The sequence below is a fragment of the Haliaeetus leucocephalus genome, unplaced genomic scaffold (genome assembly GCF_000737465.1).
Source record: "Haliaeetus leucocephalus isolate CR32 unplaced genomic scaffold, Haliaeetus_leucocephalus-4.0 Scaffold915, whole genome shotgun sequence".
NCBI lineage: Eukaryota > Metazoa > Chordata > Aves > Accipitriformes > Accipitridae > Haliaeetus > Haliaeetus leucocephalus.
Window position 1 is genome coordinate 219,922 of NW_010973351.1, and position 23,540 is coordinate 243,461.

Here is a 23,540-nt window from a genome sequence, read left to right on the forward strand (position 1 = left end):
CCCCCATCCCACTGGGTGAGGGGAAGTGAGTGAGCGGCTGCATGGTGCTTAGTTACCGGCAGGGGTAAACCATGACATGTGCTTGTAAGAATCAAGATAGGACTTAAAGTAACTGGAAAGAAAGGAAAGAAAGGGAACTACTATATGAGAAAATACTGACAAAAAGACAAATGATAACCCTATGCTGTTTATTTGAACAAATCAATAGGCTGTTCACACAAATAACTTCCTTAAAAATGTAGGTTGATGTTTTCACTTGGAAGCGAACAGTGATGTGAAATAATGGTTAAACCCCCATTAGTCATTCTTTATTTATTAAAGCTTCTTCCAAGATATTGTCAAATTGCATCTAATAATCTCTTTGGAAAAAAGGAATAGTTCTGGACAAAGGGAAATAACAATATGTGGAATAATAGTGATGCAGAAAAGAGATAAAACCCAGGTATTTTACAAAAATACATGAGGATTAACTATTTTTAGTATCTGGAAAGGTTTGGATGCAATTATCTGTGATAAAATAGGTAAGGTAGGTCCTGTTTGTATGCCATAAAAGCAAAACAAAAAAAAACCCCAACAGCAAGGAAAAACACTGCCCAAGAGGCCTCTGATCCTTTTTTCAATTTCATAAACGCCCACCTAAAATTTATTCCATTTGTTTTTAAACTGCAGCACTGAAAAAGGCAGATCAAATTTCCAACATTCAGAAGAGGATTTTTATAATGTAATATAGCTACAACAAGATAGCAAAATTGATTTATGTCATAGTTTACGAGGAATATCAAACACTTACAAAAGCAAAGAAGAAAACCACTTTCTTTCTCACAGTCCAGAGGCAAACCCTCAGAAGATGTAAACAATCAAAGATTTGCTCCAATGGAAGTATAACAATTTATATCAGCTCAGGACAACTCCTGTAATTCTTTGCATGTCTAGAGAGACATTAGGTTTATTTTAGGAATTCTCTGAATCATGAATTGATTAAATAAAGGAAAATAAAATTTTCCTGTATGCGATGGAAATAGCAAGAAGGAAAACATACTCTCTCACAGACCTCAGAAAAAGAAAAAAAAAGGATCATGTTTAAAAAAAAAGATCATGTTTAAAACATTTTCTTAGCATTTTCTAGAACATCAACCTCTTTCACACAGTACAAAAAGATCTGTGTTTACATCCTAACAGATGTTACATATATGGAAGGGGATCAGAAAATATTTTTTAGATATAAATTTTGATACAGAAAGTGACAAACATACAAGATAGAAATCATAATGACTCTTACATATCCTAAAGCTGATCACTACCTCATGCCATAATTTTTTATTCACATCGATGCCTTTTATCGGGAGAAATTGGAAAAGGTTGTGATAACAATTCTATTGGTATACATCTGGCAAAAATATACCTAAGCATGAGAGAATTATTACAGATTATATCATTCAAATATGACCAGAAGCTGCCTCTGTGGTTTTAGAGCTTACCTGCTAATATTTTAGTTGGTTTTGTACTGTATTATAAAGTAAGAAAGTTGGGTTTATTATAATTAAGTTAGTCATTCCTTCTACTAAAAACTCTATAAAGATGACTAATGCTTGATGCAGTTGGATGCAGGCTGCAATGAAGTCCAAGTAAATAACACAATTTTTTTTTTTTTTTTGGCTCCAACATGAACGCGCCAACTTCTTTTTCAGCTTTCCTCGAGGCTAAAGGTTTATCCTTTTTTTGCCATCCTTATTACTACGCCCAGGTGTTCAAAAGGTAGAACCGTGCTAGGGGTAACAACACCATCTATTAAGCTCATGGCGTGGGCAGACTGTTACAGACCACCCCGGGGCTCGTGCTTTTTCCTGGTACCCACCTGAGGTTGTCCTACCGCAGTGACCTTGGGTTTGCTGCAGGATTAGGGAGCACTCTCTCGCTGGAGACCTGGGCTGGAAAAACTTCTCATTAAGAATAAAGTTCTGCCATCTGTCACAAGCCTCATGTAAGCAACTGAACCAAAACGCCTCGGCTTCCCTTGATCCTGAGCGCTTCCAGTACAAGTCAGGTAATGACTAATGACGGTCAAAAAAAAACAGGCAAAAGGCCATTGAAAACAGAATAATTTAAAGCCGTTCTCACAAAGTGCTAAACAAGAAGCAGAAAACTGGGTGTGCAGAAGTCACCTCAGCAGCTCCCCTTTTTCTTGCTTGTTGATAGATGTTTCTGGGTGATTTGGTAGCATTTATCAAGCACACGTACTGTACCACAAATAGTCTGGGAATGATAAACCGCTCCCTGGCTGGTTTCTGTATGAGGCATCTATGCAACTCTCCCGTGCAGATCTGTCAACTTCTATAGCACGCTTTTTATTATTATTATTATTATTAATAGTATAAACACAACTAATTTACACAATTTAAGGAACATGCTATAGTTTGAGAAATGTAAATGCAGTGCAAACGCACTGAGGTGGGTGACAGAGTCTTTCAGCCCCCGGTACTTGGATTCTACGCTGTCTCACCAGCATCTCGAAGTCTTTCTATGGGCTGGCTCTTGGGGCTGTGAAGTGGGAAGCAAGCTAAAGGTGCGGGGGACGGCGCGCCGAGGGAGCAGGGTTACCGGGGCAGGGAAAAGGCAGAGAAGGTTGTTCTGCACCGGGAAGGAGGTGAGGTGAAAAGGGAGAGGGATGGAGCAGGGTTCCTTATGGATATCAACGACAAATGGCTTAATAAAAGAGCAGGTTTTGTAAGATGCGAAGAAGAATATAGATAGTGAGTACATCTTACATCCCTTCAGATGCTGGGTGCCCCTTGTCCATGCAGCAGCAGATGGAGCCCAGATGGATTTTCCCAAGGGATGCTGTGCAGAGCAGATCCTGTCCATGGAGAGACGCTCTCCCCCTTTTGATCATTTGAGCTACTACGAGATTTCCTCACAAGAAAACAACTCTCTTCCTAAAGGACCTTCGTGTGAGAACTTCTTGCTGCATGGTTAGATAAAAGTGAGGCCACGCAGGAGGTGAAATCGCCGGTACGGCGTGGGAGCTGCCCACGGGTGTCTCTGTGACCGCGATGCGGCTGAGGTGACCCCGCGGCCAGGGGACCTGTGCAGCCCGGCACATCCCGAGGGTCCCGTGGGGCAAGAAGTCCGGCACCCACCTGCACCCACTCGGGGTAACGGTGAGGGACGGGCAGTGCTCTCCCGGGCAGGAGCACTGCGCTCCACCCCGTGATCCACACACAATCGACCTTTCTCAATGGTCTTACAAGTTTTGGATTATCCGAGTAGGCTGTCCAGCTAACAGATAGTTTCCCAACAGGCTGGAAGGTTATCTCCGTCATAGCACCCACCAGCGCAGCTCAGGCTGGCGTGGGGCAGCAAGCTCCCACACAGTGGCCGCACACGCTAACGAACAGGCTGCTCAAGGCCTATGTACAAGGCCCAGTAGAGCAGACATGTTCAGGATCACTAGATCCTTGAATACAATATCTTCTGCAAGGTGCCCAGTGCGGAGGTTAAGGCAACAGGGAAGTGAATGGGAGAGGGGAAAAGGAGAGGAGAAGGAGAAATAAACGTTTGTAGAAGGCAAGGACAGACTAGGAACAGGGAAAAGATCATAGAATATCTCATGTTGGAAAGGACCCATAAGGATCATCGAGTCCAACTCCCTGATCCTCGCAGGACTACCTAACACTAAACAATATGACTAAAAGTGTTATCCAGATGCTCCTTGAACTCTGACACGCTTGGTGCCATGACCACTTCCTTGGGAATCCCATTTCAGTGACCAGCCACACTCCCAGTGAAGAACCTTTTCCTAATGTCCAATCTGAACTTCCCCTGATGCAGCTTCATTCCATTTCCTCGTGTCCTATTGCTGGTCACCAGAGAGAGGAGATCAGCACCTTCCCCTTCGCTGCCCCCCTTGAGGGGGTTGTAGGCTACAATGAGGTCACCCCTTGGCCTTCTCTTCTCCAAGCTGAACAAACCAAGTGACCTCAGCTGCTCCTTGGAAGTCTTGCCCTCAAGGCCTTTCACCATCTTGGTCGTGCTCCTCTGGACACACTCTTAACAGTTTGATGTCCTTCTTCCATTGAGGCACCCAAAACTGCACACAGTGCTCGAGGTGGGGCTGCACCAGTGCAGTGTCAAGTGGGACAATCACCTCCCTCGACCAGCTAGTTAGGCTCTGCTTGATGCACCCCAGGACACGGTTGGCTCTTTTGGCTGCCAGGGCACACTGTTGACTTATATTGAACTTGCCATCAACCCAAAACCCCAGATCTCTTCCTGCGGAGCTGCTTTCCAGCCTCTTGTCCCCCAATTTGTATGTATAATCAGGATTACCCCATTCCAGGTGGAGAATCCGGCACTTGCTCTTGTTAAATTTCATACAGTTGGTGACTGCCCAGCTCTCTAGACTATCCAGATCTCCCTATAAGGCCTCTCTACCCCTGAGGGAGTCCACAGCTCGTTCTAGTTTAGTATCATCGGCAAACTTACTTAATGTACATTCGATTCCTGCATCCAGATCATTTATTATTAACATTAAAGAGCACTGGCCCTGAAATTGAGCCCTGGGGAACCCCACTGGTGACTAGGCGCCACCCTGATGTAACCCCATTTACAAGAAGCCTTTGAGCCCGACCCGTCAGCCAGTTGTTCACCTATCGTATTATGGACTTGTCTGGCTGTGTGCTGGACGTCTTGTCCAGACGGAGTAGCAGAGCTGAACAGACTCAGAATTCAATGGCTGTAGAAAATACAATCAGCTGTTAGAGCAACTATGGGACTCATGCAATGGTTTAGGCTGGGTGGGATCTCTGAAGGTCCAACTCCTGCTATTGAAAGAAAGGCTACTAAAAGAAAGGATAAATCGCAAAACCAGGAAAACATTTCATAAAGGAGGTGACAGAGGCAGCAAACGGATGCTGCAGTTCATACAGCCGTTTGCGCAGAAGGACGCGTAGCGACTCTGCTCTGAACAGCTTCCACGTCTTCAGCAATGGCGGTGAGGCACTGCAGGGCACGGTCCCCAGCAGGCACTGGAGCGATTTCACTGTAACAGAACCACAGAGTCACAGAAGGGCTGAGGTTGGAAGGGACCTCTGGAGGTCATCATGTCCAACCCCACTACTCAAGCAGGGCCAGAGGCCTCCACCCAGAGAGAGCTCCAGGAGGATGCAGCTCTCCACGTCTTGGGCTGTAGGGAATGCCTCTCGTGGAGGCTGGGGCAGCGGGACATGGTCTTCTAGCCTGTAGGAGATGTGTGCTCATTGACGATCTGTGTCACCAAGTTAAGGAGCTGCAGGAGGAGGTCTGTGCAGAGACTGTGCAGCATCAGAGATGACGAGAAAGAGAGGGACTAGATCTTCCCTGAGACTCTGCAACTTCAAGAGCCTGAAGTAAGAGACTGGAATAGATTGGGTGGATGCAGGTTTGTTCACCCGTAGAAGGTGGTCTGAAGCAAAAGAAAAGTTTTGCTGCTGCTGATTACATGGATGATGGACTTTTTGGATGGAAGAAATGGAAGAAGTGGGGAAGGAACTATGAGGAATGTTGTAGTTTACCTTGCCAATATTCCTTGGTGAAATGACAATTTTTCATGCACTCAAAATGAGGCAAAAACATCAGCCTAGCCTTGTGTAAGTTTAGTTTTGCTGACAGTTAATGCAGCATGAAAGGTGAACATCTACTCTCTAAGTATTAGTACTGCTGACTGTGCAGAAGTTTGCATTTCATGAGTGAATTTCAGCGTGCACTGCAGGCTTTTGGTATATGATCCTTCCCCTTGGTTCTTTCATGCAAAGCTATTTGCAGAATGTCCTGTAAGGCTCACTAATGCAGAGATTGCTTTTGCCCTCATTCCCTAGCCATCCCTGCTTTGGTATTTTACTTCTTTGAATGGTTATATTTATGACTAGAAATGTGAAGAAAAATGAAACAAAATAACTTGCCTCAAAACACATTAGCATGTGAGAGTTAAAACTCAGGTGCTTGGAAATGCCAACTTGAGTTATGTCATATGTGATTGTCCAAATGATTAAACTGATGCAGCTTCTGCTGTTTCTATAAAACATTCTTTCCTATTTTCTCTATTTCATGGTGTTTTCCTGATGCAAACTCATCTTCTTTTTTTCTATTTCATCCAGTGAGTCAAATTAACTACGTCACAGCTTAAGCTAAATGACGTAGGCATGGATCCTCAGAAACATTTAGGCAATCGAATAGAAATTGGGTTCCTAAGTCATGTTGGTGATTTGGACCTTGGTCTTAACATTTCTCTTCACCTCTTTGACAAACCAGGCAGGTTTCATCTCGTATAGTGGCTTACTCCATTTGCGAGGTAGGAAACAAGAATGGCAAAATAATGATCTATACCTTTGTTTAATGACTATTTCTGATACTTTGGGGTCTATTGTGTGGCTGCTTGCTGTTTATTTTGGTTGCTTTAGCTGTATATTTTCATACGTGAAAAGTATCTGTGTCATCTCGTAAATAAAGTAACTTTGCACAATGAATGAACAATGTAGATATGAAATTTATCGATGGATGGCTTATTATTTTAAGTATCAAAATATTTACTCAATGTGCAAAGAGTATGTTTTTTTGAATTATTATGCATAAGAAGGAGGCTGAACTCCAGCTTTAGGTCCAAAGCAGAGCTCACTACCTTAAACCTGAAGATGTATCAAAAGTTCCTGTTCAGTACACTGCAGTTTCCTGTAGCTGGTATACTTTGACTGATTTACCATTGGGATTTTTTTTTCCCCATGTTCGGTCAATATTTTTCTCTCCTAAATCTCTTTCCCATCAAGTATTATTCAGTCTTCTATCTCTGTAAGAAACACCTTCCTTGTTAACAATTTTTCTTAATGCTAGCGTGGTATGAAGTCTTCTGAGCCGCTTGTTTAAGCTGAGCCACATTAAATAGAAAGCACTTTTTCTCCCCTCCAAAATATAATTATTTCCCTTCTGTCACCCATGGTATCTGTCCAGGCTGTGTCCCGCTGTGGGCAACAGAGAGGAAAAATAAAACCAGTCACCTGCGATGCCAACTCCAACTTGAATGGCACGGGGCACTTCATGGCCGCTGCGGTGGGACAGGTTCAAGCCTTTCTTACAAATTCATCTGTAATGGGTGGTAAAGCAGTTCATTAAATTTTCCAAAAAAATTATTGCCTACTACAGAAGTTTTGTACACCAATACACACCAATATTCACATTAAAAAAAAAAAAAAGAAAAAAATAATTTTAAAAAGGAATCTGTATTTTGACAGAAATTAGGGAGTTGTTTGTTACCTTTCTGTCCTGGTTTTGGCTAGGATAGAGTTAATTTTCTTCCTAGTAGCTGGTATAAGTGTTTTGGATTTAGTATGAGAATAATGTTGATAACACACTGATGTTTTCAGTTGTTGCTAAGCAGCATTTACACTAAGTCAAGGACTTTTCAGCTTCTCATGCCCAGCTAGCAAGAAGGCTGGAGGGGCACAAGAAGCTGGGACACAGCCAGGGCAGCTGACCCAAACTGGCCAGAGGGGTATTCCATACCATGTGACGTCATGCCCAGTATATAAACTGGGGGGAGTGGGGCTGGGAGGGATTGCTGCTTGGGAACTAACTGGGTGTCAGTTGGTGGGTGGTGAGCAATTGCATTGTGCATCACTTGTATATTCTAATTATGTTGTTATTATTATTATTACTACCACCATTATTATTATTATTTTCTTTGTTTTCTGTCCTATTAAACTGCCTTTATCTTAACCCACGAGTTTTTTTTTCCTGATTCTTTCCCCCGTCCCACTGGGTGGGGGGAATGAGTGAGCGGCTGCGTGATGCTTAGTTGCCAGCTGGGGTTAAACCACGACGCTTTCCTAGGAAACAAAATTTTACCCAACAGGAGCTGGCTGCTGTATGACCATTGGATACCCTGTGCCGTATTCCCCTCTCCCCTGCAGCTCTGAGGCTCAGCAGATGTTTGTCTTTGCACACTTTGCACCGGGAATGGGGATTTCGTCATACAAACCTGTAATGCTGTTTGTATTTCCTCCTAACTGAAACTCGTGACAGCTCCAGACTGCTGGGCTAGAAGTTTAGCACTTTTCATACCTGTGCTCACCAAGTTACTGGGTGTAAGACAGTGTCAAGCAGCAAGGAAGAGTGACATCATTACCATACAGATTAAAAAAGTCTGCCAGCTCCTGGTGTCAGTAACCGGACCCCTCATCAAATGCCAGGAATCTCTTTGACCACCAAAGGGTTTGGATCAGGCTTATCCTTCTGGAAATGACTAAATATCATGTTAACTTGTGCAACAATGGTTCAGGATCAAACTCATTACAAATATATGTATAATGGATGTGGTTGCATTCAAATACATATGTGTGTGTACAAATAAGATGACCTATTGATATTAATTCAGTATGTTTAGTTTTAAATGAGCATGAAGAGATGCGTCAGGAAAATATTACAGAATTTATTTTTTGTCTTTGTAAGAGGTTCTTCTATAGCGTGGAACAATATCCTATCCAAGTTATACAAGAACTGCTAGAACTGCTGCTAATACAGAATTGAAGTGTAAAATATGATTTTAACGTTCAAGATTACATTTCTGAGTTCTCATGTGTGTATGTGTACGCCCTCTGGAATGCATGCCTATTATCATGTCTCCTTTTAGAGCTTCTGCTTCAAAACCACAATGCATAATCAGTTTGATTATGTGACAAGCTGTTTCATCCTTTTATCCTTTTTTTTTGTTGTTTCCCAAGCAGTTTTCTAGGTCATGTTTGCATTAGGTCTTCCTTTAAAAAAAAAAAAAAAAAGAAAATCAGAGAGATTTTCTGTGGAATTTCTTTCAGCCAGCAATTACAGTCATTGTTTGGAGAGCTAATTTTGATGGTATTTATAAATAATTAGTTTATTTTTTCTTTGGAAAATCAGAAATCCATTTAGGCAGTGGGAATATAAGCCATTCATAGAATACTTAAAATACAGCCTTCAAGAAAAATGGAAATAGCTATAGTCAAGATTAGTTCAGTTCAAATTTTTTCACCAGCATCATTCAACTTTCAGTCTTCAGTGAGGTGAATTAAAGGAAAAATTGTCTCTAAAAACTTATTCTAAACATTTTAAATTAAATCTATTCATGTGACAATATCTACTCTTTTTATCTTGAGAAATGTATTTGAAAAGGATGCCACAGGCTTACATTATGCTCAAGATACACTGGAAATCTTAACTTTTATTGAACACAGGACCAGCAGTTCCAGAATCAATCAGTGGCCGTTAAAAACTAGTCTGACACTGAATTTTAATAGACCCAGTCAGTAACTTTAGGTCATCCCTTCTAGTAGTGTACTGGTAGATGCAGGGTCAAGGGAAAGAAATCCCAGCAAACCCATGAGGTAGCATTCCCCATGCACTGAAACACTTTCTGAAGCAGATCCCACAACTGGCAAACAGTGAGAGGCTGGATTTGTACTCAAGATGTTGAAGGCAATGGTGTCGTTCCTAGCTGTTGTATGGGTATCCTCTGCGAAGCTGGCAAATAATTTAAACTCATCTTTATGGTTTTGGTCACTATTGTTTATTATTTATTTTCTCAGTGCTCCAGCTCTGATCCTTCAGGTGAAACGCTGGCCCTGCAGAAGCCGTCAGGAGTGTCCCCATGCTGGAATCTGATTTCCAAAAGTTTTAAACGCTCGCAGTCCCAGCTGGAGGCAACGGGTGCTGCGGGTGGTTAGCCCCTCTCCCAGACGCCGTCCTGTGTCTTCCACATTGGGTGCTTCATCACTGAAGAACTATGGCACTTTTGTTTTGAATTCTGGTCCTAGGAGGAAATTGTCACTCAGAAAATGAATATAATAACCCTCTGCCTAACACTGACATTATAAAGAAAAATATAATTCATACATTTTTCTGAGACATTCAGGTACTGTGGCAGTGGGAGTCACAAAAAAAAAAAAAAAAAGGCTATGAGGAAAAGGATAATTCTGTGCTAAGAATACCGTACAGCGAATTAGGCCTAGGGCCACGATATAACTAATGCGGAGAAATTGAAATACTGCATAGCTGCCTCGTTCACCAGGCACTATTCATCCAGGTTGCTACTGGAGGCAAGCAACCTACAGTAAAAATAGCAGGCAGTAATTTGAGTATGAAGTAACTTCATTAATGATTACTTCATAACGCATGTATACAATGAAGACAACTAAAGACAGGCTAAGTTCAACAAATACAAGAAGAACAAAGCCCCCAACCTTTAAGTACTTGGCTTTGCTAATTTAACAACTTTTAAACATTCTTCTGTAGAATTAAACTGCACATAATTAAACTTTAAACCTAAGATATGATTGTTGCTTTTCATAGTAACATGCAGAATGACCCATGTCTAATAATACATACTCCTTTACACCAAGACCCCAGCCAATAAAGAAAAGCGTAAAACTTTTATTTAATCTATCAAAGACCAGATTTCTTCTCAACATGCATTCAATTAACAATATGTGCAATATATATCCAACACTGTATTTTCCTCATAAAACCAGAAAAGAAGATGAGGCTAAAAATGCTGTATAACAGGTTGGAAACATTCTGCAGGAAGTGGAAACATATTTGCAACATTATTGTATTTTCATGTCATTATTTAGACATAATTAGATAAATATATGAAATAGTATTTCTCATTTTTTGACTATTATTGTATTTTCTCAGTCTCTATCTAAAAGCTTATGGGCATAACTGAGTTCGGTAGGGAGCACATGGAGATCACTAAGCCACCTCTGCCTGCCAAACCTGACTTGAAGACTTGAGTTTACCATCAAAATTACTATTTTGCTATTGGAATAAGAGAAATTATTCCAATATCTAACTGGTGAATTTATTTTAAGCTAAAGAAACCTTTTGTCAGTATGAGTAATATCTCCCTTATGGGAATTTGTTGATGTAACTCCATTGGCAGAACCAAACTGAGACACATAAAAGATGTGAACAAGGCTACAGAGTGACTTTCGAAGTCTGCTTAGGCACCATCACAGCCTTTTCTGATGTTCAGTGAATTGAGTTCTTCTTGTGCCTCAAAAATTACACCAAAGGGGGAAGAAAGAGGATGATTATTTTGACATATATTTCTGAAAAGTGAAGAAGTTATTTTCTGGGGAGATGAAGGAAAACAGCAAGGACAGATTTGAATTCAGTAAGGACACTAGCCATGAACGAAGACTGGCAGTTAGCGACTAGCCCAGAGTATGTCCTCTTCCATCCTTGGAACATCACTGACCACCACCATTACTTCCTTATAATGCACGTGTTCCTAAAAGGCATATTAATTCTGTCATAATTATCCAATATTCTAAATTTCTCATACACTGCCCTCCAGGTACTTCCATTTTTCAGACCTAAGAGAAGATCCTGTAACGTCAGAACTCAGAAAAAAACTTTCTCGGGTTAGACCAAAGGCCCAGCATCCCATGTGAGAGAGGACTTGGTCAGACATAATACTTACAAAAAGTGTGTAAGAAACTGGGCTTGTCTAGGCTGATCTGTCTGGATACATACCCAGCTTCCCATGCTTTTTGGCCATACCGCTGTGGTCCTGTTACAGCATTCCCCATGGCACTTTCAAGTCCATATTCTGTGTTGATTTATCCCAGTTCTCTCGGTGTTGGGAGGTGTCGGAGTGGCACGGGGGTGACAGTGCCAGACCTTCGTGGCAGAAAGGAGGCAATCACTGGCAATACCTGGCGCTAGCAGCGCCCTGCAATGCGCTCCTTCAAGTTGCCTGGGAAAGCACCATCCCCGAGGTGGTGGCCCAAGGCTGCGAGGACCAGCCTCAGAAAACCCTGCAGCATGGGGCTACAGTGCCCTCACACCCTCTGGCATGATGTGCACCTCCAAATCTCTACAACACAAGCAGCGCCTGGGGCCCTCCTCTTTACAGGACATCATCAGCAGGTTATCTATCAGATGAGTAAACTTCTCGTGTCATAGAGGAATCCCCCATCCAAATCCATCTTGGAAAAGCCTACACTTATGCCCACAATCACAGTCAGAGCCAGCTTTGTTCCCACAGCAACGAATGCAACTCCTATAACATGCCCCAGCTTTTTGGCACTGCCCGACCTCCTCCCGCCGGACTGCAACCCTGGCAGGGCACACTGAGTGAGGGGGTTGCTGCGCAACCTGACTGCTGTGCAGCCATCCTCCATCCTCCGGGACAGCACTCCTCAGTTAGAGCATGCTTTGATGACTGGATCCGTGCATTTTTGTGCAAGGAGTCATTTGTTCCCTTAGCAGCTAACATTTCTGGCTGTATCTTGTATGTGATCAGGCAGAGTTTCCTTCCTCTCATACCCACTGGAAAAAGACATTGCCAAGCTGCAATATTTTTGTGTCAGGTTACAGTGCTGCCAACAGCCAGTATTCATGAACGTGCAGGCACACGGAGAGATAAAGGCCAGGCAGCAGTGATTTAGGGTCCGAAGTGTTGCCTGTGCTACACAGAGTGCTTCCCCTGGATGCCTGCTTGCTTTCTGCTGCTTCTCTTCCTGCACCCCCCGCCCCGTTCCCTGCACAGTCACGTAGAGCTGTCTTCTCCCTCTACCCAAGGCTTCCAGCTTTTCAGTTCAGCTTCGATTATTTTATGATATCCCAGGTACGATCTGGGGGCAGGAAGCACTGGACAGCTGTAGATAGTCATATCTCTGTTTCCCTTTCCACGCTTTCTGTTGTAGAGTAGTCCATTTATACTTCAGCCTGCCGTCTGCTCCAGGGCCTTCTGCACATGTAGGGTAGAGCGTTTGGAGGCAGAGTGGATGTCTCGAAGGTCCCGCTGAGACTCCTACACAGCCTGTGGGGTAGCAGGTTGCATCTGTAGCCACTGAAAACTGGCAAAATCCTTGAGCTTGTGAAGCCAAATGGCTGAAACAGGTCATAGCACATCCATATAGTGTGATACCCGCTCATGATCCCATTTCTTTAGGCCAGTAACTATGCAAGTAAAACTAGACTACTACTGCAGCATGTATCTTTCTTGATTTGAATTTCTTGGTTAGGGAGGGCAATAAATATATCAATAAATAAGAAAATAAAATTTTAACAGATATAATTCTCTAATCTGCTATGATCTCATCTTTTGTCTTGAAAAATAGAGGTACTCAGACATATCCAGATCACCCCACTGGGGGCCCTGGCCATCGCTCAGTTGCAAATTGCCATGATTTCTATGACAGTTCAGGACATCCGTAATAAACCGTAGTATTAAACACGGCCTGAACTCAGTGACTTAAGAATGATTCGTTATCAGAGGGACGCCTTACAGGTGATGGAAACAGATCAGAAATGGATAGTAAGACCATGATCTCTGATACTTGGGCACATGTGGAATCAACTTCTATGCACAAAAAAAAAAAAACCTAGAAAAGCTTAAAACTTTTTAAATCTTTTGAGTGTTTGACAAAAGGCACGATACAGATTAAAACTGTCCCCCTAGGAAAAAAAAAACCCAAAACAACAAACCCAAACCCCGAACTAATTTGGGTTTCACTGCTTTCGATGCCCTCTTTTCAAGCTCCTCCACCGGCGAGGCCCGGCTGGCGGGGCTCCCTCACACCAAACCCCGAACCGGGCTTTCCCCACAGCCACCCAGAACTTAGGTTAGCTCTCCTTCACCCCACGGCCAGACCAAGCCGGGGCCGCACGGCCAAACCGAGCGGGTCGGGCCCCCTCCTCGCCTCACAGGCGCCCGCCATGGCCGCCACCACCACCCGCCCCAACGGCCGTGGGCACGCCCCGCCCCTCGCCCCTCAGGCCCCGCCTCCCTACGCCCCGGGACGCCGCGGCGGGGCCGGTTGCTACGGCAGCTGGCGCGAGGCCGCGCACGCGCCCCTGGGTAGTGGGGGGGGGGGGCACACACACGATGGCGGCGCCCGTGGAAGTCTGTCACGTCGCCTGCTGCGCTAATCGGGCGGGCGGTGGGGCCGTGTCCTGGGGGCGGGGGGGCGTCCTGCCCTTGGGCGGCTGCCGCGACGTCGTTCTCTACGAGCCGGCGGTGAGCTGAGGCGCTGCGGGCCGGGGCCGGGGCCGAGGTAGCGCGGCTTCCCTCACGCTGGGTGCTTCCCTCTCTTCCCGCAGGTGAGGCGGGCGGTCGCCGCCCTCCGCGGCCACGCCGGCAGGGTGAACTGCGTGCGCTGGGTCCGCCGGCGGGACGGGGGTGAGTAGCGCGGCCTTTCTACCTCGCTCCCCGTCCCTTGGGGTCGTGGGGCCGCGGGGGGCGGGATGTCTCCCGCGACGGGGGCCGGGGCCGCTTCCCCTCAGGGCCGCGGGCGGTGCTGGGCTGGCCCTCGCTGGGGAGGCGAGTCGGGAGGGCCGGCGACAGAGGGTCTGCGGGCCAAACTGAGGGTAATAAGGAGCTGGGGTGCTTCCAGCGCGTCCTCTGGCCTTGCCGCCACCTTCCCAGCCGGGGTTTTAACGCGTGGCTGCGCAGGAATGTGACCCCCGCGGTCCCCCCAAAGCCGGGTGAGCTGTCCGGTAAGCGAGGGGATGCGGTCGGTCCGTCTTCTCCGGGCCCCGCAGCCGACGGCAGACCCCGAGGCTGTTTTTTGCCTGGGGCTGCGGTGGCTCCGAGAGGGATCGGTGGCTGTGACAGACGCTTGTGCTGCCACCGGGCTCTTTAGGAAGGCTTTGGAGCTTTGCGTGGTTTGACTTTGTAGCATGGTTTGCAGTGACTTTTCAGAAATCTCTGACTATAAAGCTGTGGGTTGCATAGAGGTCGTATCCACGAAAAAATAATCTTTCAGGATGGAAACGGTTGAGACTGTTATAAGGTGTTTGCTTGATAGTAATGCCAGGATTTAAAGGTGCTCAGTGCAGACTTTTCAAAGGCACATATTTTTGCCTTTAGGCATTTGAAGAAGCCCACTGACAAAGAGAAATGGGGCCATGGATTAGACTGTTGATGTGACATGCCTTTTGCTTTTTGGGGGGGAAAGTGCTGAGGTGAAAACGTTCCTTTTTAATAGTGATATAAACCGCTATCCTTTCAGCGGGTTGCACTAAAACGTTTTCTTCTTAAGGTTGATTAAAAGAAATTATTTTCAGGGAACTTGGGAATTAAATTTTCATGTGAAGCTTTGAATTCAGTTTGGTTAGATTTCACTTGCTTTATTTTCCTATTCTCCAAAAAGACCAAACAAAAAAAGAAAATATTAAATTCCACTGTCGGATTTGAGAACCTTTTTGGAAAGATATATTTATCACATTCATACAGAAGTTTAAATGTTCCTGTGACTTTTGTCTTTATGTTGTCTGAGAGAGTACCTTTGCTCTTAAGCTGCCTTGCACAGTGCAACTCATATTAGCCGTACTTTATTTTGATGGAAACTTTGCTTACAGTTGATATCTGATATTTTGTGAGTAGTAACCAATGTAACTGCTTATGTTGTTGACTGCTGTTACAAAGTAAGTGTTCACAAAACTTAACAAAACATGTATTTCAGCTTCTGAAACAGAGTTAATTTCTGGTGGATCTGATAAACAACTCATTATTTGGGAATGGAATGGAACAGGAACGTGGAATAATCAGGTAAGCAGGAAAACCCTCTTTTTAAAGCTCCCCCTGCCCTAGTTTCTCACGCACTACAAATTATGTGTTTTGTCTGTATTAGCCCTACCTCTTTGTTTTACCTTAACTATTGAACCCCGTGCGCATCTCCTTCGAATTGTTGGTATTCTGTCATGCTATGTTTTACTTTAAATGTTGTTTCTTCTTTTCTGCAGTTTATCTATTTCAAATCAGTCTTCATTAAGAAATTAGCTAACCAGTCATCAGGTGGATTTGTCTAGCATGTCTAAAAGATGCTGTTTGTCTATTCTTGAGTCGCCAGCTTGCTGATCTCATGTAGCGCTTTCCTTTAAACTGCCTTAAAATCTTCAAACTGTGAGGTTCATTTTTAGTTGATGTTTCCTGTACCCTTCTTCCTCGTTTCTTTATATCCGTTTCTGGTGATTTCTGGGCAATCTGTGTAACAGTGTAGTGTTTGTAGGTGTATACATATAGGTAGTCTTACCAGGATGATATACAAGTTGGGGTCGGTGTTTAAAAAAAAATAAATAAAAAAAATCTGTGCAACAATTGAGTTTTGTCAGAGAAATTGAGATGAGACATGCTAATTTATTATTCATACTGTAAAATGTAAGGCAAAAGATGGAGTACGGTGTAAAAGAGCCTTCAGAATGAACTGAAATTTAGATGAAAAAATACTTAATTTATTACCTAACTTTTAAAATCTTACTTATCAGGCATTGTTTTGTGAATGGCTGTGTAGGTAACCCATTTCATAGGCTATCTCAAACTAGATTAGACTTGGCATTTTAAAGTGCACGAGAACGCATACTAGGGGGAAATGTACCTAGTTTGATGGGGGAATGTTCTCAGAAATAATTTTTGATCCTGGCCCATTGTAACTGTTTACGTATTTATTTAAAATAACTTACAGATTTCTTTATTAACCATTTCCGCTGATGTGGTACACGGCCTTATGGCAGTCTTTGAAAAAGAATGTGGCTAAATGTGCACATTTTAATGGCAGTTCTAGACTAATGTAAATTCTTAAAAACAGGCAAAGTTCTATATCGGACCAATCAAAAATTCTTACTGGTGCCTACCAGGCTATATTTTGGAAAGATATGTCAAGTGCGTTTATGACAAAATTTGGATAAATGCTGGATGACTTCTGGTCACAGAATTAAAAGCTTCTTGTTTTGCTCTTTGTGTTTAGGAGGAACAGATTACAAATTGAATCGCCTGTAGTCATTCTTTAAGAAAGTAGGTACTTAAGTCTAAATTTAGAGTTTTTGTTTTTCATGTTGGTATTTTGAGGGAGTAAAAAGCTGTTTTGATTTGTAAGGACACACTAAACGTTGCTGCTAGAGCTGCTGTAGCTGCTACTTATTCCACTGTGTTTCCTGCTCCATCTCCTTCACTAAGGTTCTGCAAACTTTTATGAGATGTTCCTTAGGGTGAGGGGCAAGAGAAGGAGAAAAAGGAAGGAAAACCGCTCTTCCTAATTTCTATACTATTTTCAGCTTTCCTCAAGGTATGGTGAGGTTTGTACAGTGTACACAGGAACATTTAATTCTGTTCAGCTTTGAACAAAATCTTACCAAGCTAATACTCATTAGTGCTGTATCCCTTCTCTGTGTTTTCCTGGAATATGCTATAGCTTAAGCATAGCTTAGCAGATGCTCTGCCATTGCAGGTATGCAACTTGTTTTCAGTATTAAGTTATTTTATTTTTTAAAATGGCTTTAAAAATTCTCTCAGATAAGTTACTGGAATTTAAAACTTTGTAAAACTTTCTGATGTGTTCAGCTTGTGAAAAGCATTCCTCTCAAAGGCCATGCTGAAGCTGTTTGTGCTGTGGATGCTGTCTACCAGTCAGATGAACCTGATTTAGGTCTCCTAATAGCTTCTGCAGCTTCTGACTCTACTGTGAGAATCTGGTCTCGGCATGGTTCAGAAGGTAACATTTTTTTTAACGTTAGGAACAACATACTGGCTTAATAAAAATGATGAATTCTTATCCATTGAAGCCATACTTGGCTAAATACTAACATCTTTTAATGCAACTACATTGATTTCTGTTCAAACTTTGGTACATCAAACCACTGTATTGCTCTTTCAAAGCTGAGGGTCATACTAGTTTAGCAGCTTTGGGTCAGATTTGTTTGATTTGTTTGAATGATTTATCTTTGGTTTTCATCAGTGATGTGTTGGCTGAATTTACTTGTTTCTTTTTAATATGTATTCAGAATCTGATAATCTGAACCATCATTTTGCCCTGTAATGTGGGGGCGCACTAGCTGTATGTGTATGTGAAGTAACGTGTATTAGTAAAATGGTTAATGCTGGGATTAGAAAGGTGAGGTTAAACTGATCACTTGGCTGTTACTATTGACTTGAGTTCAGTGAAGTTTGGGGCAGTAGGATCTTGCATGGACACATGGGAGAACAGCTCTTTGAAATGCATAAGAAATAAATAGGGTGGATAATCTAGATTTAAAGTGTTATTTGCTAATTGACTTGTACTGACTGCATCTCTCAAGCTACTTCCTTATCTGGTGTACTTGAGGATTTCACATTGCCTTGCCTACATAAGAGAAATAGAGTTGCCAATCTTCAGTCACGTGTTCTGGAAGGCATTTCTCATGCTCCCAAAGAACACCATGAAGTCCTGTCCTTTCCTTTTTGTCTTGCTGTTGTGGGTTCCAGTGATGGAAGGACCAATTCTGCTTCTGGAGAAAGGTTTTTCTGCTATCCTGTTGGTTACTCTGATTTTGATGGCTTACCAGTTTAACCGCTTCTAGGGTCTCAGGGGTGTTTGCAGGTTTTTGCTCATCTCTCTACCTGCTCTTGTAGCAAATGGATTCAGTTTTAGCTTCCTGTGTAGTGAATACAGTTGCCACAGGATATAATTTGCAACATTTATCACTTTTGATGTGTTACCACAGTGAAGCTGTACAACTTGAATACTCAGTGGAGAATAGTGACTTACGTTCTAACTCAGCTAACTTTGGATGAATTTCTGTGGCCCTGCAGAAGATAGGCTTCTGGAAAAAGTAGAAATTTTTCAGCTTCTTAAAATAAAATTGAATGGGAAATTTTAAGTACATAATGTAGTAGGAAGTGACAGTGTAACTGTAATACTTATGATGAACGAGATCAACACTGTCTGTTCTTGTTTTCCAGCTAAATGCATTGAAATTCTGCAGTTTGGAAATGGATTTGTTATGGATGTCTGCTTATCCTTCTTGCCTGGAAGCAATGGTAAGTACAGCTGCACATCTTAAATATCAATGCAGGAAACATAAAATCTAAGAAATCCCTCAAGCAGATTTTCATTTGACCAACTCCAGGCCCTTGTGCCATATTTTTTGTTTTCTACGGAATTGGCCTAAGCTGCTGCTTGTATCTAAAGATTTTCACTGAACTCTTCTTAGCCATTAGAATACTGGCAGATTACAGTGTAAAAAGGGGGTAGCGGGGCTGTAAGTGAACAGGATAGGATGATGCTGTTAGTTCCGCCCACTCCTTGTGGTGCTACTGCATATATTTGTTCTTGTCACTTGGACTGAAGGGCAAGATCCAGAACAAGAATCTTCAGGCCTACATCAAAAATTGCAGATTAATGAGCAGTGTTTATCACCCGTTCAGTCTTAAATGTGAAAAAATGGAGATGCTGAACAACTTTAACCTGGTATGGTTTATATAGTTTTCCGTTAACAAAAATGTTCAGATTTTGTAGCCTGCCACAGATACGTTCTTCTGTTGCAAATCTGTAGGAGCTTTTTTTTTTTTTTTAAAAAACTAAATGTATCCTCAAGCCAGATACATATGTTGAATTGGGTTTGTGTTTAAGTATCATTGGAGCCTTTCACCTGGATTGGATGGAGGAGTTCCAGGCTCCCAAGACAAAAAGTACTAAAGTTTCTTACTGTATCTAGAGTTTTCAACTATTCGCTGCATGTGTTCCATGCTGATGTGTTGTTTGATTGTATGCCTCCGAGCAGTTATACAGAAGCTTATTTTATTCCTTGGCTTGTGATAATTCTGGGAGATATGAAAGCTCTGTCAAGATGCATTGTCTCATTTGGAAATGCTAATGTCCATTTCCAGAGTGTGTCTGATAGCAAAAGCAGCATCTGCACTGCTAAAGAACTTTAAACCTCTCTCTCTATTTCTCCTGTAAATATACTAACAGGTGCTTGTTGAGATGAAGTTAAAAGGCTTGAGAGTAAATTAAAATCATTACCTCTGGTGTGAATTTTCGTTAGAAGTGAAGTGTCTGTGGTGCCAGTTTAATGAATATAAAATTCATATTGCAAAGCAATATATTATTTCTTCATTTATGATACTGTTCAGGTAAGAAACTCTCACTGTAACACTCTAGAGCAGTGCATCTTTTTAACATCGAAATCATGTTGTATACAAAAGAAGTGACCATACATTTTGGAAAAACCTTAAATGAAGATTATCATGTTAATTCTTAAAAGTAAATGCTTCTGAAACTAAAATTGCATGGAGTGCTTGAAGCTTCTTTAAATGGTGGAATAGCAAGCATTTTGTTTCGCTGTGAAAATCTCCCAGTCCTCAAAATCCAGTGTTGCTTAAAGTTGTGTTTAGAGCAACTTTATTATGGCTGTTCCCATCCCAATTCAAATTAGTTATGCAAAACAACACAGTACTCGTAACCTGAAAAAGAGTACTTTACTCTTCTGAAGAACTGAAATTATTTTCAAATGAGAAATTATTTGTGTAGGTTTTGTACAGAAATTTTTAAAAAATCGTATACATTTATGTTTGTAATGCCTGTTCCAATATGAATGATCTGTGCTGCTAAAATTGTCAAGAAATAGTTTAGATTTTGAACCATAAATGTATGGTTAGAAATGTGTGCCCTAGAAATCTATAAAGGGACTTTTAATATAGCATAGCCATGTTCTGTGTTTTCTTCCTAGACCTGACATAGTAGTCCATACAACTGAACTGTTTCTGTTCAGAGGAGTGTGTTAATTCTGAAATCTAAATAAAGTAGTTGAAAATATATTATAAAATATCTCACTGCTGATCATTTTGTCAGAAATATTAATATGTAATGGGAATTTGGAATTTTAATGAGTTCAGGGAAAAATGATCTATGATAACTTTAGGAGTTGCTCTGAAATCTTTATGAAGGCTATGTTGGCAGCTGTATTAAGATTTAAAGAAGCTTTTCTCTTGAGGACAATCTGCAGTTCTTAAGTCAGGAATTAAATACAGAATAACCTCTAATTTCACCAAGCAAAGAAATTTAAAGCTTGCATTGAAAATTGATTCATACGTAATGGATGCTTTAACTTTCAAAAGACATTGAAGTTCATGGTGCCTAGTATTTTAACTGATTGTCCTTGAAAATAAATGATTAAAAAAAAAAACAAACATTTTTTTGAAGAAGTCAAATGGGGAAAGCCAATAGACTGCTCATAAAAACCTGAACAGTCATTTGCAGCTGGAGTATGGCTTAAGCATGTTACTGGTAGCCTCTTAGTTAAGGAGTTTCTTCACAGTTGTTTTGTGAGTCTTGAAGAAAAGCTTCATACTGTTTTGGTTGTTTGGTTGCTTTCTGCCTTGCAGTGCCTGCAGAAACTCTGCTTCTAAAATGCTGGGAATAGGATTTACTGTTTTACAGATCTTGGTCAGCTCTTTTGTCATATACTGTGATTCTTCCTACTGTGTGGATAATTGTAGTGCCATAGCTTGGCCTCTGACAAGTAAGAATTGTCTCCTCAGAACTGAATTGCAACAGATGAAGAAAAGAGCGAGTGAACTTGCAAAAACTTTGCTGATCACACTGTCCCCATTGCAATTGGGCCACAGTTTCCAACTAATTTTTTCTATTTCCTTTGCAGGACTTAATCAGATCCAAATTCTAATAGTCTAGAGCATTTATGTGAAAAACTGTATACTTGTCTGGTTTTGCCAGTTATATACTTCTTGATAGAACTTTTTGAGTGAAAGCTTTTGCATTTGTCTGATACAGCAACTAGATCATAATACTCTTCTTGTTTTTATTAGTCAAACTTTTATTCCATTGAATAATTATGTCATTACTGTAATGACCCATAAAATGTACTTCTCAGGACAGGCTCCAAGAACATATATTGTATCGTATTTCATGGAAAAAACCCTCACTCTTGCCCAATTTCCATGGACCTGAAGACCAGGTCTTCTTTCAAAACAGCTCATTACCTCCGGTCCAGAGCAGTCTTTTTTTTTGGTCCTGTGGAAGGCAAGGAGGAGATGGAGGTGAAATGTGACTTAGAGGTTGGAGAGAAGAAGCACGTGATGGAGGTGTAAGAATGTGAAATGTTAGAAGTGCGAGAGGAGCAGCAGATAGCTAGGCACAGATTTGGTACAGGCAGAAAGAGGAAATTAGCATAGAGCATAAACTTATTATGAATATTCAAGTTGTTTTTTTTGGTGTATCCGTAATAAAGATAAAATTATCTCTTTAAAGGGATGACATTTAGTTTTTAAATTAAGTAGCTGATTTTAGTGAAACTTAGTATTTTGTTTTCTACCCAGACTTGAGAAATGTGAATGTTTAGCTCTGATAACTTATTTCTTCATACTTTTCTAATTAACTCCTTTTCTTTTGCTATTTCAGTCCCTAGCAGTACTACTTCATCCTTATGACCCAAAAAGAGTGGAGTAAGGGTTAACTGGTTTTTCCCCATGATTTTCTGTGGGAGAGATGAACTAATATACTGCCTAACTTCTCTTGTTTTCTGCTTAGATGTAACTTTGTCTGGTTTGATTGAATAGATGTTAATTTTTTGCACACTTTCTAGATAGCTCCTGGAAGTAAACTACTACTCAAGACTTGAGTAGGTGTATAATAATGTTAATTGCTTTCAAATCCTTGTGTACAGTGAGTGGTGGTCTGTCTTCCTTTTTTCATCTATCTTTTTATTTGCTGTGTAATAATTATGCTGCCTCCATCTATATACTTACTTCAGTTGACTTGGGAGTTGAACTGTATTATTCTGAGTCAATTTGTTTTGCTGCTTGCTCCTTTTGTATTTAGAGCAAATGCCTGTTGATATCATTAAAATAAACATAATTAAAAATCCCTAATACTTGAAATTCCTACAGATATGTGAGCTTGAAGGAAACTACTCTTTAGCATCTTAAGTATTAGTAGATATTAATTTACATGCCAAAATAAATTGCAAGTTTTGTGTTCTTGAAATACTAGTTTATTTCAAACAGTATTAGGTGTCTTATTTAAAAAACATAAAAAAGTGGTAGTCATGCTTGCCTGTCTGTTTGTATTAATGTATTTGTTGATACTATATTGATTTTTATGTTATTTATGTAATTTTTCATATCCTAGAATATTAGATTTTGTAACTTCATTAATCAAGAGGTTTGGGTTTTGTTGGTTTTTTTTTTCCCCCAGTACCAATACTGGCTTGTGGTGGTGATGACTGCAAAATACATTTGTTTATACAGCAGAATGGCCAGGTAATTACAGTTTTTGTCTCTTGCTCAGAACATTACTCAGTTCTTCTGCTTCTTTTCTTTCCATATGTGCTGCTGACTTTTTCTGAGGTTCTTCAATAACTACTGTCTGTTTCTAGATAGCCATCACCTACAACTACCTCTGTTAAATAGTTCATCCATTTTTCTAGGTAATGAAGAAGTGAATATACAGAATGTTGAAGTTTGATTCAGTGCATAAAAGTGTTAGTTTTTCTTATTTTTTCCCTGTGTGAAGATAGCCTGTGTTTCTGTTCTCGCTGACATAAAATAGCTACAACTGTCCTTCTTTACTGAGTATCCATGTATTGAATGGTTCATATGGAAATTATGTTACTTTCAGTCTATAAATTCTTATAATAAAACTGATATGGTTTCTATCTGTGGAATTGTGTGTTTGTTGCTAAGTATGCTCTTTGTGCTGAATGCTTCTGAATGTGGAAAGAAATATTTGAAGGAGTGTCTCGTCTTCTAAAAGCATGCA

General features: G+C 41.4%; 1 protein-coding gene across 1 annotated transcript in view; it reads left to right on the forward strand.

Moving 5' to 3' along the window:
• The first annotated feature begins 13,894 nt into the window (after nt 1-13,894).
• ELP2 (elongator acetyltransferase complex subunit 2) overlaps nt 13,895-23,540 on the forward strand; it is a 39,294-nt gene continuing 29,648 nt past the window's right edge. Inside the window, exons 1-6 of the mRNA XM_010583555.1 lie at nt 13,895-14,026; nt 14,110-14,188; nt 15,474-15,559; nt 17,348-17,498; nt 18,725-18,802; nt 22,977-23,041. Of these exons, the coding sequence (XP_010581857.1) occupies nt 13,895-14,026; nt 14,110-14,188; nt 15,474-15,559; nt 17,348-17,498; nt 18,725-18,802; nt 22,977-23,041 (591 nt within the window). The remainder of the gene's footprint in view (nt 14,027-14,109; nt 14,189-15,473; nt 15,560-17,347; nt 17,499-18,724; nt 18,803-22,976; nt 23,042-23,540) is intronic.